Raw genomic sequence first — 23,903 nt, forward strand, 5'->3', positions numbered from 1 at the left:
GGACAGAGAAGCCTGGCAGGCTACAGTTCATAGGTCACAAAGACAGAGTCAGACACGACTGAGCACGCATACAACCAATGGACATGAAGTTAACTATAACCTGCTCACTCAGGGTCTGAGCCTTCTACTGGTTGTTGGTTTTGTTGTTATTTGCTTTTTTGTGTGTTTTTTGGCACACCATCTTCCCAGTGCAGTAAGAGCAATATAGGTTGCAGAAATAGTATATGACCAGAGGGAGTGAGATCACCTGGGTTCTGATCATTCACCGGCCACAAACTTAGTGGGACCTGGGTCAACGTCCCTTGACATCTCTGGGTGTCAGTTTCCTCCCAGTAAAGTGGTGGCATAGTATTACATAGACGTCAAGACATACACAACACTCAGGCCTTGTCTCACATGCCAATTCCAGCTGAGTGGTAAAGTCTGCCACTGGCCCGTTTTAGGACTGTTCTCTGTTAGCTATGTCTACTGCACGACCAGGGATCACAGTACTACCAGCCCTGCTCTGCTTTTCCAAAACATTCTGTGATCATATGAGAAAGAAGATTTGACACATTCTCACATTAAAGGTATGTGATCAGCTTGAATTTCCTATGCATGTTTTCTGGCTAGTAGAAGGAATAAAGAATGAAATACCTAAAAGGCAGAAAGGCAGCCAAGAGGAGGAAGTGAGAAAACAGGCTGTGGATGATATCAAAATAGGTAAATGGTCTTTAATACTTTCATACTAACACATTTTAAGTATTTGGATTTTCCTTCTAACACACAATTTTGAAATGCAATCTGTTTTTCATTACGAGCCTGACATGTTAAATCTATTACTCTTGGCTGGATTTCAGGTAGATTATAAACAGCTAATGTAGGCAAGTGAGGCATATCCACCAAGTCTCTGTTGAAGCCCATGGTACCAAGGGGAATGTCTCCCGCCTATCGTAAAGGGCAGAGGCTCAGAGCTGCCCACCCACTCAGTCCTTCAAGAGGGGACATCAGCATACAAACACACTCTCCTTTCTCGCTCTTGAACTTTGTCTTGAAAAGATCATTCAGATTTAAAATATCTAAATGATTCCAACCTAGGCTGGGTTCTTTTAGATTCAGGGGTAAAAAACAATCACACACACACACAAATTCCAAGTTTTCCACAGCTCACTCTTATCTTTCAGTGTTGAATTGCACACTCTGAACTGCCACAACAAGAGGAGTCTACACTGATCTGTCTTATTTTTCTCTCTCTTGTCAAGTTCTCTGTCCTCAACCCAAAGGCATTTAAGTATCTAGGTACAGGCATAGAAACGATGATACAGATATAGATATGCAGTTTCCCAACTGAAAGCATCTGACCTCAAATCCCCATCAACTACTTACCACTGAGGCCGAAACAATACTCCACTAATGTCAACAAAACCTAGTCTTTCAATAATAAGTTAAGGAAACGAAAGGCAAATGCGACCCTGACACTGCAGAAGTCCTAAAGAAACTCGTCTTTTCTTTATGTTGCTTGACTGACCCACATGCAGGCACTGGTTTGGATGGACTGCTCAGACGGTAAAGAATCTGCCTGCAATGAGGGAGACCTGGGATTGATCCCTGGGTCAGGAAGATCTCCTGGAGAAAGGAATGGCAACCCACTCCAGTATTCTTGTCTGGAGAATTCCATGGACAGGAGCCTGGTGAGCTACACAGTCCATTGGGTTGCAAAGAGTTGGACATGACTGAGTGACCAACGCTGCTACCTTCCTTCACTTTCTGTCTAGGTGGATGTAACGTGAACTGACCATTATCACCTGCACCTACTCTGAGCTCATCTTCCTTCAATTTTTATATTACTGATAGTAATTTGCATTTATGTAGCAGCAGCAGCACACAAGATTGAACACAGCATTTAAAAACTGTATTATGCAGCTTGATCTTTGGCGAGCCACTAGTGCTGTAAGTGGGAATAATAAACACCCAAAGGCAGGACAGTCTGAACTGCCTCCACTGCCTTCTAAACCCTATGCTGGCAGCAGGTCCATTAGGCCATGTCTCTCCTCTAAGCAAAACCCCGTTTTACTGATGTCACTGTTTCAAATTAAGGCAGCTGCTGGCAGCCACTCAGACATGGTCTCTATTCCTGGCAGCATCATAAGTGATTATTTTATTTCTTCTTAAATTAATTCCCCTCTGCCCTTTTACTTTGGTCACACTGATAGGAAAAGAGTGAAGAGATGAAGTGGGTACTTAAATGGTTAATCTCACTAGGGGATTGTAAGTAAAAAAATATGGGAGACCCCTGTAAATTAACAATCACTCAAGAACGCAGGTTTGCTTAACCACAAAACCAAGCAGGCTTGCTCAGCAGCAAAAACACACAGCAGAATCATGAGACTTGCCCCCAAACAATAAAACAATGGAGGCCTGAGACCCACATCCTGCCCAGGGAGCTCAGAAAGGCCATGCTCTCTGTACACACAAAAAGCAATCATTTGTGTCCCTAGTAGGGACAAGAAAACTCCCCTGCCCAACCTGCGGGAGGAACTGATGATGGAAGCATGGCATCTACTCAAGAATAACAAAGATCTTCTACCCTCTCCACTTTTCCTTTGACTTTAAAACTGTAGCCCAGTAAGTTCTGGCCATGGCATCCTCTCGCGTACTCACCTGTAACCCTCACAAGCATCCTATTCTAATAAACCACTTCTTATCTCTTTGCCTTTTGCTAAATTCTTTCCGCAGTGGAAACATATGGGACTGTGGTACCTGAGTTCTTAGGAGTCTTCGAAACAACACTAAATCATTTCAGTACTAGTCTACTGGAGTTATTGATGACAAACCTGGCGGAGTCCAGCAAACCTTGAGTCAGAAAACTATGAGTTTGAGTCAGCAAACCTTGGTGTTACTCATATACCCTCCTGTCTGAAGGTGGAGATGACCAGATGACTCATTTAACAATGGAGAAATTACAGTGAGCTAGATGGTTCTGTGCAGACCTAGCATCATGGGTTAGTTACAAACTATAGCTATAAACCGTGCCCAATATATCTGAAAAATGGGGATAAATCAATCCATCTGCCATCTGTTCAATCAGAGCCTGGAGAGACCTAACAGGGAAATTTCTGACTTTTTTACTTAGAAGCTCAAACACTGTTAGGGTCATTACTTAATGTAATGACCAGGCTGTTACTTAATGGTGGCCAGAGTCAGCCATGAAAACTGCTCAGTCAAGTCCAGGTCGGGCTGTGGGTCTAGTTCTAGGTGAGCACTGCAAATTCAATAAAATTTCAAGGATTCATGGATCAAAATTCAAAGGTGCCTCTGCTACATCCCACCTCTGGTTTTGTGGAAGATGACAAGGCAAGTTGAGTGATGCTATTCTTGGTCCCCCATAAGCTGAAAGTGGAACAGTATAACGTTCAGGTCTGAATGATATAAATGAAATTTTCCTCAATAATAACAACCAATCATTTTCATAAAACAGACTTCTAATTCACTCCACTTCAACTTTCTTGTTCCGGGAACATTAATGTACACTTCAAGGTACACATGCTGTCCTTTATCTACTGCAGTGAAATACACACTTCCCTGGTGGCTCAGATGGTAAAGAATTTGCCTGCAATTCAGGAGACCTGGGTTTGATCCCTGGGTCGGGATGATCCCCTAGAAAAGGGAATGGCAACCCACTCCAGTATTCTCACCTGGAGAATTCCACGGATAGAGAAGACTGGCCGGCTACAGTCCATGGGGTTGCAAAAAGTTGGACAAAACTGAGTGACTAACACAACAAATACACACACATAAAGTAATCCGTACATCACCATATTTAAGGGTACATTTCCACAGCACTAAGTGCATTTGCACAGCTGTGCACACTCTCAGTATAAAGCAGACCTCTCACCACACCCTATTTGTATGAGGGATACCTTACTCACCTCTCACTTCCCGTTGCTGATACTCTCTGTTTTTAAGGATGGGGTGTGAAATCCACATCCATGGGTGATGCTTGCGCAGCTGGGGGAGCAGGTAGTGGGTTACAAACCCCACGGCTCCAGCCAGGGCGAAGAGCACAATGCTGAGAAAAGGCTGCAACAGAAGAAGATAAGAGTCAGTGCGTAGCTGGAAGCGTGGGGAAGGATGCCTGTCAATAATCCAGAACCTTCCCTGCTCCTCCTAAAGCACACACAGCCAAACTCAGCTCTTTCTTCAGGCCTCTGAAAATTTCTCCCGCAGCACTTGAAATTTGGTCTCTGCATTGAGAACCACCAAGACGGAGTGCACAAAAGGCTGAGATATTCTGCCCATTAGAATACTTTTTCTTGCTTGTTGTTTTTTTTTTTAAAGATGAGATGGAGAATAACAAATTTAGCTAACAGACTTTTCTTCACTGATAGAAAAGTGAGACAGCAAATGTCCGCGAGAACCTCTAGCCAGAAATCCCATCTGGCTCACTATACTGTTGTTTTTCCAACTGAAAATTATGTTCTGACAATCTTTTTGGCTCTGTGACTTCCATCTCATTCCTGATTTGGTGAGTCCTCCCTTCTCCACTCTTAGCAGTGAGCTGTGGTCCTGTTTTATGACTGTTGACCATCCTCATGGTGGATTCTACAAGATATGCTAGCCAAACAATTCCCTGGATGAGAAACAGCAAGGGTAAAACATGTGACTCAACTTTGTGTTGTGGGCCAAAACTCATCTCAGACATAACTCAACACACCTGGATATATTCCTCCACGCTCTCTATTCTTTTCTATTCTTTCTCTGGCTCCACTAACCTATCAATAGCCTGGAGCTGCACAGTGGGCTCTGTTTATTACAGACAATGAGGAGAGGGGAAGAGTGCAAAGCTAAATGGATACATACTCGCAAGGACAGGAACACAGTGCTGGCACTGACTGCAAAGGACAGAACAGCAGCCACCGAGCAGATGATGAGATCCGATTTTAAGATATCCTTCTGTAAACAGAAAACAACTGTACAGTTTGCTTGTCTGTGTTTCTCTCAGCAACCTTGGGTCACCAGGTAAATCGGGTGACAGGATCTTAACCCCTGGATACACTTCATCTTCAGACCGTCACTTACCTGATCTATTCCCAATGGCACACGTTGCATGGACCATTCAGCACCTCCCATGTGGGGAATATCAGGGAAACTAAGGCAGAAGGGGGCAAGAGGAAATGCAGACTGCCATGAGAAAGCAATGGCACCCCAATCCAGTACTCTTGCCTGGAAAATCCCATGGACGGAGGAGCCTGGAAGGCTGCAGTCCACGGGGTTGCTGAGGGTCAGACATGACTGAGTGACTTCACTTTCACGCATTGGAGAAGGAAATGGCAACCCACTCCAGTGTTCTTGCCTGGAGAATCCCAGGGACGGGGGAGCCTGGTGGGCTGCCGTCTGTGGGGTCACACAGAGTCAGACACGACATGACTGAAGCAACTTAGCAGCAGCATGCTCCCATCCACTAGCCAGGGAGAGAAGATTTTCTACACGTGTAAGAGGCATAAAGTTCTTCTTGACAATCACAGATCAGATGCGAGATGCCCAGGTTTAATAAAGATGGGTAAAGTGTGAATTGTAAACTTTTGAGATAGGAAGTGGAAAGCAACTTTAGCAGCTAATTGGCAAATTGATGTTGAGAGTGGATCTCCTCATTGTATTATTGATTATCCCAACCAAGCCATGTAGATTTTTCATCAGATGGGTCAGGTCATTTTTACTGCATTTAACTGTCCTCCTGATTTCTTCCTGTCACTTTGGATGACAATTCAGTCAGAAAACCAGCATCATGACTTGCAAGAAATTTCACATTTTAATTTTAAAAAGACAGGAAAAGATAAAGGGAAGGAGGGAATGTAGGTAAACAGGCATATGGTTTGTACAGAAAGAAAAGAAGGGAGGCGATGGGGAAACAGATGTATATTCTATATGATTTTCTGGCAGGTAACATTCAAAATAATTATTTAAGAGGCACAATTCCTTTTTGATATGATATATTGATATATTTAAACTGATGATTTTAGAGTTTTCAGATAACAATGTGATACCTTAATATGGTCAGTAATTATGTAATGCAGTTAATTGGATTCTGTAGAAAGAAAAAATTTAATGATCCCCTAATACTGCTTTTAGCTCTGTCAGTTAGCCAACATTGTACCCTACTGAGCTAACAGGCCATGTTCCATGTATCTGCAGTATTAGTAACACTCCTTGGTCTAACTTTGCTTTGTTTTCCCTTGTGCCTGCTCACTACACAGTTTTTTGTGATGGAAAATTAGTAGCAAGTTGCTGACATTTCAATTTCTGCATATTTGTACCTAATATCAGTTCAGATCAGTCACTCAGTCGTGTCCGACTCTTTGTGACTCCATGAATCGCAGCATGCCAGGCCTCCCTGTCCCTCACCAACTCCTGGAGTTCACTCAAACTCACGTCCATCGAGTCAGTGATGCCATCCACCCATCTCATCCTCTGTTGTCCCCTTCTCCTCCTGCCCACAATCCCTCCCATCATCAGAGTCTTTTCCAATGAGTCAACTCTTCACATGAGGTGGCCAAAGTACTGGAGTTTCAGCTTTAGCATCATACCTTCCAAAGAAATCCCAGGACTGATCTCCTTTAGGATGAACTGGGTGGATCTCCTTGCAGTCCAAAGGACTCTCAAGAGTCTTCTCCAACACCACAGTTAAAAGCATCAATTCTTCGGCACTCAGCTTTCTTCACAGTCCAACTCTCACATCCATATATAACCACTGGAAAAACCATAGCCTTGAGTAGACAGAACTTTGTTGGCAAAGTAATGTCTTTGCTTTTCAATATGCTGTCTAGGTTGGTCATAACTCTTCTTCCAAGGAGTAAGCGTCTTTTAATTTCATGGCTGCAGTCAACATCTGCAGTGATTTTGGAGCCCCAAAAAATAAAGTCTGACACTCTTTCCCCATCTATTTCCCATGAAGTGATGGGACCAGATGCCATGATCTTTGTTTTCTGAATGTTGAGGTTTAAGCCAACTTTTTCACTCTCCACTTTCATCAAGAGGCTTTTTAGTTCCTCTACAGTTTCTGCCATAAGGGTGGTGTCATTTGCTTATCTGAGGTTATTGATATTTCTCCCGGCAATCTTGATTCCAGTTTGTGCTTCTTCCGGCCCAGTGTTTCTCATGATGTACTCTGCATATAAGTTACATAAGCGGGGTGACAGTATACAGCCTTGACGTACTCCTTTTCCCATTTGGAACCAGTATGTTGTTCCATGTCCAGTTCTAACTGTTGCTTCCTGACCTGCATACAGGTTTCTCAAGCGGCAGGTCAGGTGGTCTGGTATTCCCATCTCTTTCAGAATTTTCCACAGTTTATTGTGATCCACACAGTCAAAGGCTTTGGCATAGTCAACAAAGCAGAAATAGATGTTTTTCTGGAACTCTCTTGCTTTTTCGAAGATCCAGCAGATGTTGGCAATTTGATCTCTGGTTCCTCTGCCTTTTCTAAAACCAGCTTGAACATCTGAAATTTCATTAAGAAGAGGTGGCAAGAATACACAGAAGAACTGTACAAAAAAGATTTTCACAATCCACATAATCATGATGGTGTGATCACTCACCTAGAGCCAGACATCCTGGAATGTGAAGTCAAGTGGGCCTTAGAAAGCATCACTATGAACAAAGCTAGTGGAGGTGATGGAATTCCAGTGGAGCTATTTCAAATCCTGAAAGATGATGCTGTGAAAGTGCTGCACTCAATATGCCAGCAAATTTGGAAAACTCAGCAGTGGCCACAGGACTGGAAAAGGTCAGTTTTCACTCCAATCCCAAAGAAAGGCAATGCCAAAGAATAAGCAGCTGAGTTTGCCTATTTTTATCTGATAGATGGCACCACACTATATATATACGTTTGAATCTTGTTTCCTCTGCTCAATACTAGAGTCATGATGAATATAGTGAAGTGAAAGTCGCTCAGTTGTGTCTGACTCTTTGTGACCCAATGGACTCAGGCCAGAATACTGGAGTGGGTAGTCATTCCCTTCTCCAGGGGATCTTCCTAAATGAGGGATCGAACCTAGGTCTTCTGCATTTCAGGCAGATGCTTTACCAACTGAGCCACGAAGGAAGCCCAAGAATACTGGAGTAGGTAGCCTAGCCCTTCTCCAGTGGATCTTGCCCAGCCAGGAAGTGAACCAGGGTCTCTGGCATTGCAGGCAGATTCTGTACCAACTGAGCTATCAGAGATATCTTATAAATTATAAGAACACCAGATATCTCAATTAAAAATGGGCAAATATAAATGGCTACTTTTTAAGTGGTTAAAATTCACCATTTATAGCTCTAGTAAATTATTTTCCTTTGCGACAAAGGCCATTCTACTGTAGGTGGAATTTCCAGCAGCTTCAGTTTGAGGTTCTTATGACAAATGCTATGATGAGCAATCTTCTGTGTACAAATGTGCAAGATTTGCTCTAGGATAGATATGTATTTCCCACTCCAGTACTCTTGCCTGGAAAATCCCATGGACGGAGGAGCCTGGTGGGCTGCAGTCCATGGGGTCGCTAGGAGTCGGGCACGACTGAGCAACTTCACTTTCATTTTTCACTTTCATGCATTGGAGAAGGCAATAGCAACCCACTCCAGTGTTCTTGCCTAGAGAATCCCAGGGACTGGGAGCCTGGTGGGCTGCTGTCTATGGGGTCGCACAGAGTCAGACACAACTGAAGCGACTTAGCAGCAGCAGTATCATGAGAGCTTCAATTTTTTGTCAGTCTGGTTGGTATAAAATGATAACTTGTTTGGAATTTCCTGATTATTAGACTGCATATGTAGTCATGTTTTGGCCATTGAGATTTGCCCATTTTTAATTGAGATATCTGGTTTTCTTATAATTTATGGGACTTTTATATTCATCATAACACTAGTGCTTCATCAACTGTACATATTTTAAAAATCTTTTCCCATTCTGTAGCTTATATTTTTAAGTCTTATTTGAAGAAAGTATTATTTGATAAATCAAAAGTGATAATTTTAATGAATTTGAAGTTTTGTTAAAATTTTTTCTGTACCCTGATATTATAAAGCTAATCTCCTTTATTATGATTCTAAGCGCTTTCAGGGTTTGTCATCTAATATTTAGGTGCAAAATTCCATCTGAAATGGATTTTTAAGGACAATGTGACAAAAGAGTCCTATTTTAATTTTCTACTTAGTAAAAACCATTTTTTATTCTATTTTTCCTTTCATACAGGGTTGGAGCTTACATGCTCTGTTTCTAGTCCTTTAGTAGTTATACTAAACAATCAATTGTGCAAGCTTAAATAATCACAGTCTAAATTTAATCAGTATTTTAATTCATCTCCTGGACATACAAAGAGCTTAACAAGTCCTGGTATCCATTTCCCTTCCCATCCAAACTTATATGTTACTGTAGTCACATATGTCAATTATGTTTCACATTTTTTAAGCCAACCATACACTCACCACGGTTTTATACAGTTAAAATTTACTTAGATTTACTAACACATCTGCTACTTTCTTTTCTCTTTGTGCTTTCTTATAAATTAGACCATCAGAGATTACTTTCTCTTGAAGACTATCTTTCAGAATTACATTCCCTGAGAGTCTCTCAGCATTTTTCTAAAATATTTTTATTTTGTCCTTATTCTTGAAAGATATTTTCACTGGGCATCAAACTCTAGTGTGCCAGTTACTTGCTTTACAGAACTTTAAACATATCAAACTGTCTTCTGTTTTCTACTATTCCACTTGGTAAGGTAGCATTCAGGCTGTCCTTCATTTGAATGTAATCTATTCATTTTGTTTAACAAATGTAAGATGGTCTGTGTCTTTGGTGTACTGCATTTCACTACAGTCTGCTCAGTATGTGTTCCTCTTTAATTTATCCTCCTTGTGATTCACCAGAATTCTTAAATCTCTGATCAGGGTCTTTCATCAGTTATGGTAAATACTCAGATATTACCTCATCAAACATTCATTATGCTTCAGTCTCTCTCCCCTTTTTCTGGAATTCTGATTTTATATATATAGACAGAGAGATATATAGATACATTAGATCTTCTTATTCCATTGTCACATCTCTGCATCTGTTGTATATATATATCCTAATTTTTGGTCTATCATTGTTGAATTTCGGATACTTTCTTCTGTCTTGCTCGTTCAGGATACTAATTCTCCCTTCAGAGGTATCTAATCTCTCATGTGTGTGTGTGTGTGTGTGTGTGTGTTTACTTTAATTGCTTTACTTTGTTTAGGTATTTTGGGTTCTCTTTCAAACATACTGGACCATTTTAAATACTTTCTATGGTTTAAAATACTAAGTGAAAGTCACTCAGTTGTGTCAGACTCTTTGCAACCCCATGGACTATACAGCCCATGGAATTCTCCAGGCCAGAATACTGGAGTGGGTAGCCTTTCCCTTCTCCAGGGGATCTTCCCAACCCAGGGATTGAACCCAGATCTCCCATGTTGCAGGTGGATTCTTTACCAGCTGAGCCACCAGGGAAGCCTGTTAAATATTAACCCTTTTATTTCTTCAAATATAGTAAGTAGAGTTGTTTCAAAATCTGTATCTGATAATTCTACTATCTGAAGTGATTGAAAATCTATTTCTTCTGGCTCTTTGTTTTTCTGTGTAGTTTTAAATTTTTATCAGAACCTGCTCACATCCCTTAGAAAAATGGTTTTGGGAATATGGGGAGACTGAGGAGGAAGGAATCCTCTATAGAGGATTCATGTATTTTTGTTTTTGCTTTGTCATGAGTGATTTCTAGTTGGCAGCAACTTTAAACTATATTCATAAATTGAGGGGGTTGAGTCCAAAGAGTAGTGGCTGCGTGGGTGCAGGAGGGCTGAGAGGAGCTACTCCACGTTCAAGGTCAGGAGGGGAGGCTGTGAAGAGACACCCCTCATCCAAGGTAAGGAGCAGCGGCTGTGCTTTGCTGGAGCAGCTGTGAAGAGATACCCCACGTCCAAAGTAAGAGAAACCCAAGTAGGATGGTAGGTATTGCGAGAGGCATCAGAGGGCAGACACACAAACCATAATCACAGAAAACTAGTCAATCTAATTTCATGGGCCACAGCCTTGTCTAACTCAATGAAACTAAGCCATGCCATGTGGGGCCACCAAGACGGGCGAGTCATGGTGGAGAGGTCTGACAGAATGTGGTCCACTGGAGAAGGGAATGGCAAACCACTTCAGTATTCTTGCCTTGAGAACCCCATGAACAGTATGAAAAGGTAAAATGATAGGATACTGAAAGAGGAACTCCCCAGGTCGGTAGGTACCTAATATGATTCTGGAGATCAGTGGAGAAATAACTCCAGAAAGAATGAAGGGATGGAGCCAAAGCAAAAACAATACCCAGCTGTGGATGTGACTGATGATAGAAGCACGGTCCAATGCTGTAAAGAGCAATATTGCATAGGAACCTGGAATGTCAGGTCCATGATTCAAGGCAAATTGGAAGTGGTCAAACAAGAGATGGCAAGAGTGAATGTTGACATTCTAGGAATCAGCAAACTAAAATGGACTGGAATGGGTGAATTTAACTCCGATGACCATTATATCTACTACTGCGGGCAAGAATCCCTCAGAAGAAATGGAGTAGCCATCATGTTCAACAAAAGAGTCCGAAATGCAGTACTTGGATGCAATCTCAAAAATGACAGAATGATCTCTGTTCGTTTCCAAGGCAAACCATTCAATATCACGGTGATCCAAGCCTATGCCCCAACCAGTAACACTGAAGAAGCTGAAGTTGAATGGTTTTGTGAAGACCTACAAGACCTTTTAGAACTAACACCCAAAACAGATGTCCTTTTCATTATAGGGGACTGGAATGCAAAAATAGGAAGTCAAGAAACACCTGGAGTAACAAGCAAATTTGGCTTTGGAATACAGAATGAAGCAGGGCAAAGACTAATAGAGTTTTGCCAAGAAAAGGCACTGGTCATAGCAAACACCCTCTTCCAACAACACAAGAGAAGACTCTACACATGGACATCACCATATGGTCAACACTGAAATCAGACTGATTATATTCTTTGCAGCCAAAGATGGAGAAGCTCTATACAATCAGCAAAAACAAGACTGTGAGCTGACTGTGGCTCAGACCATGAACTCCTTATTGCCAAATTCAGACTTAAATTGAAGAAAGTAGGGAAAACCACTAGACCATTCAGGTATGACCTAAATCAAATCCCTTATGATCATACAGTGGAAATGAGAAATATATTTAAGGGACTAGATCTGATAGCTAGAGTGCCTGATGAAATATGGGCAGAGGTTCGTGACATTGTACAGGAGACAGGGATTAATACCATCCCCATGGAAAAGAAATGCAAAAAAGCAAAATGGCTGTCTGGGGAGAGCTTACAAATAGCTGTGAAGAGAAGAGAAGTGAAAAGCAAAGGAGAAAAGGAAAGATATAAGCATCTGAACGCAGAGTTCCAAAGAATAGCAAGGAGAGATAAGAAAGCCTTCCTCAGCAATCAATGCAAAGAAAACAACGGAATGGGAAAAACTAGAGCTCTCTTCAAGAAAATTTGAGATACCAAGGGAACATTTCATGCAAAGATGGGCTCGATAAAGGACAGAAATGGTATGGACCTAACAGAAGCAGAGGATATTAAGAAGAGATGGTAGGAATACACAGAAGAACTGTACAAAAAGATCTTCACGACCCAGATAACCACGATGGTGTGATCACTGACCTAGAGCCAGACATCCTGGAATGTGAAGTCAAGTGGGCCTTAGAAAGCATCACTACGAACAAAGCTAGTGGAGGTGATAGAATTCCAGTTGAGCTATTTCAAATCTTGGAAGATGATGCTGTGAAAGTGCTGCACTCAATATGCCAGCAAATTTGGAAAACTCAGCAGTGGCCATAGGACTGGAAAAGGCCAGTTTTCATTCCAATCCCAAAGACAGGTAATGCCAAAGAATGCTCAAACTACCACACAATTGCACTTATCTCACACACTAGTAAAGTAATGCTCAAAATTCTCCAAGCCAAGCTTCAGCAATACGTGAACCGTGAACTTCCAGATGTTCAAGCTGGTTTTAGAAAAGGCAGAGAAACCAGAGATCAAATTGCCAATATCCGCTGGATCTTCAAAAAAGCAAGAGAGTTCCAGAAAAGCATCTATTTCCACTTTACTGACTATGCCAAAGCCTTTGACTGTGTGGAGCACAATAAACTGTGGAAAATTCTGAAAGAGATGGGAATACCAGACCACCTGACCTGCCTCTTGAGAAACCTGTATGCAGGTCAGAAAGCAACAGTTAGAACTGGACATGGAACAACAGACTGGTTCCAAATAGGAAAAGGAGTTCGTCAAGGCTGTATATTGTCACCCTGCTTATTTAACTTATGTGCAGAATACATCATGAGAAACACTGGACTGGAAGAAGCACAAGCTGGAATCAAGATTGCTGGGAGAAATATTGATAACCTCAGATATGCAGATGACATCACCCTTCTGGCAGAAAGTGAAGAGGAACTCAAAAGCTTCTTGATTAAAGTGAAAGAGGAGAGTGGAAAAAGTTGGCTTAAAGCTCAACATTCAGAAAACAAAGATCATGGCATCTGGTCCCATCACTTCATGGGAAATACATGGGGAAACAGTGGAAACAGTGTCAGACTTTATTTTTGGGGGCTCCATAATCACTGCAGATGGTGACTGTAGCCATGAAATTAAAAGACGCTTACTCCTAGGAAGGAAAGTTATGACCAACCTAGATAGCATATTCAAAAGCAGAGACATTACCTTGCCAACAAATGTCCGTGTAGTCAAGGCTATGGTTTTTCCAGTGGTCATGTATGGATGTGAGAGTTGGACTGTGAAGATAGCTGAGTGCTGAATAATTGATGCTTTTGAACTGGGGTGTTGGAGAAGACTCTTGAGAGTCCCTTGGACTGCAAGGAGATTCAACCAATCCATCCTAAAGGAGATCAGTCCTGGATGTTCTTTGGAAGGACTGATGCCAAAGTTGAAACTCCAATACTTTGGCCACCTCGTCAAAGAGTTGACTCCTTGGAAAAGACTCTGATGGGAGGGATTGGGGGCAGGAGGAGAAGGGGACGACAGAGGATGAGATGGCTGGATGGCATCACCGACTCAGTGGACGTGAGTTTGAGTGAACTCCGGGAGGTGGTGATGGACAGGGAGGCCTGGCGTGCTGCGATTCATTGGGTCACAAAGAGTCGGACATGACTGGTCCACTGAACTGAACTGTACAATTCAGATGTTAGAATTGGTACTGAAAGTACTGAAATGATTACTTTGTTGCTGTTAAGTTCAATCCTGGAGAGAATTTGCTTGCATTCCCCTGGCACAGCAGAGCGTAGAACAGATTCCTTCTGGTTCACCCTTCCGCTGAGGGTGGGCTTGGTGTTCCAGCATGATGAGTGAATCATCTCCCGTTTGTGGCTACCTTGGCAGGCTTTCACTTCTGTTCCCCACAGCTGGAGGGCTGAAAACTGAGGCTCAATGTCCCCTGATTACGTAGATGTGAAGATTCCCTTGTTCATTCATCTGACTTAATAATTCCTTATTATTTCATCAAATTTTTAGTCACACTTGAGAAAGATTTTTCCTTTTATTTTTTTGAAATATAGTTAATTTATAATGTCACATTAATTTCAGGTGTACAACAAAGTGATTTTACTTTATATAAATCTTCATTTTCAGGTTCTTTTCCCTTATAGATTATTACAAATTATTGAGTATCATTCTCTGTGCTATATGGTAGATCCTTATTTATTATCTGTTTTACATAGAGTAGAGTGTATGTGTTAGTCCCATCCTCCTGAAAAAGATTTTTATATTTTATTCAGAATTTTCAGTAGTAATCAATAGGATCTGATTGTAATAATTTAGTCTGCCATAATATCAGAGATGGGAAAGTCTCATTTGATCTCTCTTCCCCTCTCTCTAACTTACTTTAGTATTTAAAGAGGGATTAGCACATAAAATTCTCTTTTCCTTCCCATTGCTAAACAACTACCTTAATATCATACATTGAACAATCAATTCTTGATTGCAACATTTAATTCTCACATCACACAGTCATATAAATAATTTGTCACCTCTCTGTGTTTAACTGATTCACTAACCCCACCCTCTAATCTTGGATTAGTCGCATATTCTTTTCTGATCACTCAATCTTTATAATGTACTCTTACACCTCAAAGTGCTAAATTCCTTTCTTATTCTTCTTTTTCAGATTTTTAAAACTATTATTAACTTCTACACTTCTAAATGAACCTTTAGAATTATTTCCCCAAGTTTTGAATAGAATTCCTTTAGAACTCTTTTGAACTATATTAAATCCATAAATTTATTAGAAAGATTTGACATTTAATAAATTTCAGGCTTCTCATGAAAAATCAGGTTATATCTGTTTATCACCACTTTCAGACTTCATTTACATTTTAATAGACTGCTGTAGCTTCCTCTATTTCTGATACTACTTGTTAAAATAATTTCTATTATCAATTGATATGTTTTGTTACTACTGTGAGTTCAATCATGTTTTCGTCATGTCTTCTACGGTTATCTCTAATGTGTTAGAATGCTTTTGCTTTTCTAACCATTTATGTCTCTGGTGGTATTTATGAATTTTCTTATCATAGTTGACATAAGTTTTCTATGCATTTTGCATGAATATAATAACATATCGATAACCAGTTCTTTTTTCTCTTTCAGGATCTATACTTGCCAGAACTTCTAAAACAACACTCAAAGTTTTGTTGCCTATTTTAATGATGAACCTATATGTGTTTAGCTAATAACTATATTAGATCTCAGTACACTGAACATTTTAAAGTCACTGTGGCATTTTATGTAGCACTTCATGCCCCAAACCTTTAAAAAGAATACACTGAACATTTTAAAGTCACTGTGGCATTTTATGTAGCACTTCATGCCCCAAACCTTTAAAAAGAAACTTAAGAAGCCCTGGTCCAACACTAGAAACCCAGCAGATTTAGACAGCACTGGACTCAAGAGACCTAGATGACACAACCAACTGTCTAAAAGAAGCAGTCTGCATAACACACATAAAATTTAGATAACTTTGTTTGTTGTTTCTAGATGTCATAAAAGTAACAAATCTGAATGTGATGGGAAAAAGTGTTGAAAGTGATGAAAATGAGGGTAAAAATGTAAAGACCATGCTAATGAAGCATACGGAAATAGACTAACCAGGCAAACCACTCGTGGAAAGTTTACATTTTATTAACTACTGAACTGTGGTAATAAACTGTGAGCATAACTTGTGTTGCTCATATGGAGTAAAGCCACTGCTAGAGCTCTGGGTATCTCCATTTCTAGATCAATGTCCCTTAAAGCAGCCTGTAGGGCACCTGATCAAAATCACCTGGATGGACAGTCTCATAACCTGTAGATTCCCCAGGCCAAGTGAATCAGAATAGGAGGAAGGGCTGGAAAACTGAGCGTATCATGTTTCCTAGGGACTTCTCATATAAACTAAAATGTAAGGAAGAGGAGGAGACAGACAGACAGACAGGCATAGGGAAAGAGAAAGAGAATAAGACAGCCAGCTGCTGCTGCTAAGTCACTTCAGTTGTGTCCGACTCTGTGCGACCCCATAGTTGGCAGCCAGAGAGAGACATAAAGAAACAAAATCAAGAGGGAAATTTCCTTGCACTAGGAAATAAATGGTATTACATCACAAAAAAACTATAAAAGCTGAATCTTAAAGTCCCTTTAAAATATTATAATTAGATGAGAAATCTTTTCAGAGACATGAACACACACATCATATTAAATCACCTACAAGTTATGTGCTCTACATTGTATGAAGCATTTCAAATAATACTAAAATCAAGTGAGGCAACTCCTAACCCATCACAGCTAATCATACTAATGAAATGCTATCTGTGTATGCTAGGCAAATTTCTCATTGGATTTCATTGTAACTCACAGATTATTTTACTGCAATAAATCAGAAAACATCTTCATCATTCATGAAACCAAGGGGGGAGAGTTATTTCACAGATATCCATGGGAAACTCTTGGGTTGACTCAGGCCACCCTATCACTTCTATAGAAACTAACCTGGGAGTGTGAGTTTGATCTCATCCCTGTAATTTTCCTGATATAAATAATAGAGGTCTGGTTCTTGACACTACATTTGGATGTCAAGTGTCTTCTTTCTTTGTTTGCTGGCCCCTCATCAGTCCCGGAAGCTTCACCTCACCCCCGGCTTTTACGTGTGTCTCAGCCCTAAAATTAATGACACAATTACACAGTGCTGAATGTCAATTATATCTCAATAAAACTGGAAGTAAACATTAAATTCAATAATTAACAAACCCTTATTCCTAGTAAGTGATTTGTGTTTTGATTCCCTGCGGTAACCAATGCTCAATGCTTTAGCTTGAACACTAACCACACTCAAAGACACAGAGGTCTGAGTATGAATTCTTTTAAATGCTATCGTGTTGGCTATAATTCTTGCACATTGTCTCAAAATGGTGAATTGCAATCTAACTCATCTAAATTCAGTGGAACGCACTGAGCACCCCCTAGGCCTGAGGCACTGGTGCTGTGGTGCCTGTGTGCGTGCTCAGTCACTAAGCTGTGTCCAACTCTTTGCACTCCCATGGACTAGAGCCCAGAGACCAGGACAAATGAGATTCATCTCCTGGCTGGAGGAGCTTGCAATCAATATCCCATTAAATGGTTTTCATTTGATCTGTTATTCCTAAAGAAAAAAAACAAATAAAAAAAAACACATACAGGAAAAGCAAGACTGGGAGGCAGCAGACTGCTCCAAGCTCAGTACTCAAGTGGGAGATTATCTAATCAATGAGCTTTGCTTTCCAAACTATTAAGGTTTGTAAGTTGATACCAAAGAGATACACCTGCTCAAAGCGTGTTTGAAACTGCCCCCAAGCCATTTTCCTGGTGAACAAAGAAGCAATATTATTCTTTTACAGCCTTTATTTTCATTCTTCCTTCATTTCCTCCTTCTTTTTCCTCTTCTGTGCTCCAACCAATACGGCGGCCTCTTCCACAAAATCCTAGCATGCATGCTAAGTCACTTCAGTCATGTCTGACTCTGCAATCATATGGACCATAGCCCACCTTGGCTTCTCTGTCCATGGGATTCTCCAGACAAGAATACTGGAGTGGGTTGCCATGCCCTCCTCCGGGGGATTTTCCAAACCCAGGGATAGAACCCAGGTCTCTTACATCTCCTGCATTGGCCAGGTGGGTTCTTTACCACCTGGAAAGCCCCCAACATCCTAGCCATAAGCCTAAAGCCCAAGGGTGCCTCCCAAAGGATGCGCAGATGTCAACCTTGAATCAAAATACACAGGAAAGAATGTCAGCAGGAGACAGAGGCAGAAGGTGCAGAGAGGATGCAGTTTGGCTGGACGTTTAATGGGCAAGCTTTATTCATGCCCATGCTGCCTGCTATTTGGGGCCTGTAGTGCGTGGAGCTGTCTGAAGGTGGATCATTTGAATATGCAGGCAAATTGCATTAGATCAAGTGAACACCTGTGGCAGGTGTGCACAGCATCTGCTTTCCTTGAGCAGGCGGCTCAACAGTCTACTCCACACCAAGTCAAGTGATGCTCCCTCATACATTACACAGCACAAATGTCTTACCACGGAATCTTTCATCTTCATGGGCAGAGGGTCTGAAGCTAACTCTTCTAGATTTTGATGTAAAAATTTATGAAACAATTTGCAGTGAATAAAGGACCTGAAAATGGAAAAAATACACAGGTTTTACTTTTCAAAATATGTCCCTTAAAAAAAATACAGAATCTCGGGCCCAACTCTAGACCTGAATCAGAATCTGCAGTGTAACAGGATCCTCAGGTGATTCCCATCATATTAAAATTCAAGAAATACTGCTCTAGTCTAAAAAAAAGATGTGCCTATTTCAAAGTCTGAGGGAAACAGCTTCACCTTTGATCTCACACTCACAAAGGAAAAAGCCAGTGTTCTCTCCTTTAAATTGTTCATAATGTAGAAAAAGAGGAGTGTGTGCAGGTGATCACAAAGACAATGGGTGGATTTTCAAATTCCATCCAGATTAAAGCTGTCCACAGCAGGTATGGGTACCATTGACCAACTTGAGCTAGCTAAGCTCACAGAGATTCTTTATTTCAGCCAGGCCTCAATATGGTAAAATATTTGTTAAGAAAATCTGTGCAAATGATATTTAAATTTTCCGATTTTCCACGTCTTACATCTTGCTGCACCTGACAGCCTAAAATTATCATTTTTTATGCTCCCCCAAAACACTTATATCCGTTTTTATAACTTAAGTCAGTATCTCCCTTGTGTTAGTCCCTCAGTCGTGTCCAAGTCTTTGTGACTCCATGAACTGTAGCCCACCAGGCTCTTCTGTCCATGGAATTCTCTAGGCAAGAATACTAGAGTGGGTGTGCCATTTCCTTCCCCAGGGGATCTTCCCTACCCAGGGATCGAATCTAGGTCTCTGCATCTCCTGTAAATGTGGTCAAATGAGATGGTTGCTACCTCACTGAATTGATTGACTGGTACCCGAAATGATGGCATCACCTGAAGGGTTTTCAGGTCCAAAGTGCATATTTATCAAAGACTTAAAAGATACAAAGAAAGGAAAGATTTGAAGGTATATTTTCTAGTGATTAAGGGTTATTATTAAACACGTTTTAAAACTTTGGCACAGACTTCACTTTAAATCCAGAGGGCACTGGCCATACTAAGAACAAAAAGCAACAAAACAAAACCTTTCCTTCTAGAGATGCAAGTCTAGTCTCCCCAGGGTAGACTTTATAGTCCTGGCATAAAGGCAGTGATGCCACTTCATGGACCCAGACAGACTACCTGTCAAGGTTGGTGCCTCTCACACAACTCCCCAAGGGAAGGTCAAAGACAGTGCCCGGGTACAAGAGGGTATCTATCCCTGGCTTTGTGAGTTTTACTCCAAAAGCACCAAGGCCAAGGTTCAGTGTGTCCTTGAACTTGACCTCTGGTTTTCATTCATTTCTGGTTAGTCCTGGGTTTCTCCCACCATCACCCAGGGACCAGCCGGTTTAACAGGGAAAGAGTTCAAGCACCCTGAGCGCTGGATGAGAGGGTGATGCTGCAGGGCTAGTGCACAGCTCTGTGTGTATGTGTGTGTGTGTATGTATGTGTGTATGTGTGTGTGCGTGTGTGTGTTACTCACAGGAGCACTGAGGGGTCGCTGCTCTGCCTGCTCAGATGGTAGGAAAGTGCAACCAAGAGGCCACAGAAAGCTGAGAACAGCGCCGGGATGTGCTGCGTGCTCCAGGGTTCCTGAGCAAAAGATCAGAGAGCCAAGTCATTCCATGGCTGGGTGTGGAAGAACAGGATCGCATTCCAGAACTTACATAGCCGGCCCCCCCAAGGTCCAGCTGGATAGACATGGTGCTCTGGGATCATTCCCACCAGTGGACAGGCAAGCACCTGATGGCTCCTGGAAATCTTGCCTGTGAATGTACCAGCATTGATTTTGAGGGGGCATTTCAAAGAAATTGTACACATCTATAAGAATATATTAACTTCATCTTTAATGAAATTAAGTACAGGATTTTTATAAGATGGAACATTAATCACATGTTGCTACTTTTGAATTCAATACAATACTTAATAACAACTATAGAGATTATATTTATTAATATTTATTTAATCAATGGTTTAAAAGGGAGGGAGTGCATGTGAACTCAGTCACTTCAGTCATGCCCAATTCTTTGTGACCCTATGGACTGTAGCACACAAGTCTCCTCTGTCCATGGGATTCTGCAAGCAAGAATACTGGAGTGGGTTGCCAAGATCCTCCTCCAGGGGATTAAATCTGCGTCTCCTGTGGATGTGTCAATATGGCATAAGAAACCAAATCAACTAGTGGACTGAGCCTCAGTGAAGAGAAAAATGGCTCGAAAGGAAAACAGCAAGATACTTCACAATTAATTGGATTATCAGCCCAGATGCCAACAACTGAGGCACTGCACCCAGGGCAAAGAGGAGACGCAGGGAATATGTGTTCCCATTGTGAGCAGCACGGTGATCTGGGACTGAGGTCTCCTTCCTTATAGAAGCATCATGTCTTTTACACAAGGAAGGAAACCTCTGTATATTCAGCCTTTTCAGCCTCCAAGAGAATCTGCTGATGGCTTCCAAAAGCTGGACCGAGGAAAGGACTCCAAGACTGCTCCCTTAAGATTTTGATCCCTTAACTCACCGAGTGCCTTATTTGATAAGGACAAATTGTTCATTTTGCTTAAAATCAAAAATACAAGTGACTGAGTCAAGTGTGCTCAGATTATACTTGTAACTACTCAGATGGGCTGAAGGGGTTAATGTTATACCAGGTACAGAGAAGGGTTTCAGTTTCACAGGTCTCTCCCTCCTAGACATTAAAATGCATTCCTTCTGTCTCCGCCCCAGCCAAGGTCCAGCACCTGGAGAGCAGCATCTAGAAGGAACTGAAGGCACCCAGCCTCTCAGGGGCTGCAGAGCTGTAGCGGAGCAGTCAGGAGACAAGGCAGGCCACTGACCCACCTCCAGGTGTCCAGTCTCCACCAAGGGCTCCTCCAAGCTCTCAGATCAGTGTTTTCAGGGCTGGCACAGGGCGTCTCTGGGGTCCTGAAGGCTCCAGGGCTTCACCTGTTATTTTCCTGATTCTTCCCATCAAGTTTGCCAAAGAATTCCAGAGCAGTGAGAAAAGCATTCTCTGCCTTCCTCTTCTCTTCCCTTTGGAGTCAGCAAAGTGCCCTCTCACCCCCCTTTTCCCATGCCCAGGGACAGGGGTCCTTCCTTCTTTCTCGGGCTGACCCGCTCTTCATGCCCATGAAGTCTTCCTCTTAGTCCACACACACCCCTGACATGGAGGACAGACATCCTCTCTTTTTAAGATTTATTTATTTAATTGGAGGCTAATTAGTTTACAATATTGTAGTGGTTTTTGCCATACATTGACATGAATCCACCATGGGTATACATGTGTTCCCCATCCTGAACCCCCTCCCACCTTCCTCCCCATCCCATCCCTCAGGGTCATCCCAGTGCACTGGCCCTGAGCACCCTGTCTCATGCATCAAACCTGGACTGACAATCTATTTCACATATGGTAATAAACATGTTTCAATGCTATTCTCTCAAATCATCCCATCCTTGCCTTCTCCCACAGAATCCAAAAGTCTTTTCTTTACATCTGTGTCTATTTTGCTGTCTCACATATAGGGTCATTGTTACCATCTTTCTAAATTACATATATATGCATTAATATACTGTATTGGTGCTTTGCTTTCTGACTTACTTCAGTCTGTATAATAGGCTCCAGTTTCATCCACCTCATTAGAACTGATTCAAATGCATTCTTTTTAATAGCTGAGTAATATTCCATTGTGTATATGTACCACAGCTCTCTTATCCATTCGTCTGCTGATGGACATCTAGGTTGCTTCCATGTCCTGGCTATTATGAACAGTGCTGCAATGACATTGGGGTACACGTGTCTCTTTCAATTCTGGTTTCCTCAGTGTGTATGCCCAGCAGTGGGATTGCTGGGTTGTATGGCAGTTCTATTTCCAGTTTTTTAAGGAATCTCCACACTGTTCTCCATAGTGGCTCTACTACTTTGCATTCCCACCAACAGTGTAAGAGGGTTCCCTTTTCTCCACACCCTCTCCAGCATTTATTGCTTGTAGTCTTTTTGATGGCAGCCATTCTGACCAGCATGAGATGGTACCTCATTGTGGTTTTGATTTGCATTGCTCTGATCATGAGTGATGCTGAGCGTCTTTTCATGTGTTTGTTAGCCATCTGTATGTCTTCTTTGGAGAAATGTCTGTTTAGTTCTTTGGCCCATTTTTTGATTGGGTCATTTATTTTTCTGGAATTGAGCTGCAGGAGTTGCTTGTATGTTTTTGAGATTAATTCTTTGTTAGTTGCTTCATTTGCTATTTTTTTCTCCCATTCTGAAGGCTGTCTTTTTGCCTTGCTTATAGTTTCCTTCGTTGTGCAAAAGCTTTTAAGCTTAATTAGGTCCCATTTGTTTATTTTTGCTTTTATTTCCATTACTCTGGGAGGTGGGTCATAGAGGATCCTGTGTGATTTATGTCAGAGTGTTTTGCCTATGTTTTCCTCTAGAAGTTTTATAGTTTCTGGTCTTACATTTAGATCTTTAATCCATTTTGAGTTTATTTTTGTGTATGGTGTTAAAAAGTGTTCTAGTTTCATTCTTTTACAGGTGGTTGACCAGTTTTCTCAGCACCACTTATTAAAGAGATTGTCTTTTCTCCACTGTATATTCTCGCCTCCTTTGTCAAAGATAAGGTGTCCATAGGTGCATAGATTTATCTCTGGGCTTTCTATTTTGTTCCATTGATCTATATTTCTGTCTTTGTGCCAGTACCATACTGTCTTGATGACTGTAGCTTTGTAGTATAGCCTGAAGTCAGGCAGGTTGATTCCTCCAATTCCCTTCTTTCTCAAGACTGCTTTGGCTACTTGAGGTTTTTTGTATTTCCATAAAAATTGTGAAATTATTTGTTCTAGTTCTCTGAAAAATACTGTTGGTAGCTTGATAGGGTTTGCATTGAATCTATACATTGCTTTGGGTAGTATACTCATTTTCACTATATTGATTCTTCCGATCCATGAACATGGTATATTTCTCCATCTATTTGTGTCATCTTTGATTTCTTTAATCAGTGTTTATAGTTTTCTATATATAGGTCTTCTGTTTCTTTAGGTAAATTTATTTCTAAGTATTTTATTCTTTGTGTTGCAATAGTGAATGGAATTGTTTCCTTAATTTCTCTTTCTGTTTTCTCTTTGTTAGTGTATAGGAATGCAAGGGATTTCTGGGTGTTAATTTTATATCCTGCAACTTGACTATATTCATTGATTAGCTCTAGTAATTTTCTGGT

General features: G+C 41.3%; 1 protein-coding gene across 2 annotated transcripts in view; it reads right to left on the reverse strand.

Annotated features, from left to right (window-relative positions):
* Window positions 1–23,903, reverse strand: part of PCNX2 (pecanex 2) — a 338,376-nt gene that overhangs the window by 189,755 nt on the left and 124,718 nt on the right. For both annotated transcript variants that reach the window (XM_027530589.1, XM_027530588.1), the window contains 4 exons: window positions 20,177–20,286; window positions 18,622–18,718; window positions 4,840–4,932; window positions 3,909–4,059 (listed from right to left, as the gene is read on the reverse strand). In XM_027530589.1, the coding sequence (XP_027386390.1) occupies window positions 3,909–4,059; window positions 4,840–4,932; window positions 18,622–18,718; window positions 20,177–20,286 (451 nt within the window). The remainder of the gene's footprint in view (window positions 1–3,908; window positions 4,060–4,839; window positions 4,933–18,621; window positions 18,719–20,176; window positions 20,287–23,903) is intronic.

The sequence above is a fragment of the Bos indicus x Bos taurus genome, chromosome 28 (genome assembly GCF_003369695.1).
Source record: "Bos indicus x Bos taurus breed Angus x Brahman F1 hybrid chromosome 28, Bos_hybrid_MaternalHap_v2.0, whole genome shotgun sequence".
Classification (NCBI taxonomy): domain Eukaryota; kingdom Metazoa; phylum Chordata; class Mammalia; order Artiodactyla; family Bovidae; genus Bos; species Bos indicus x Bos taurus.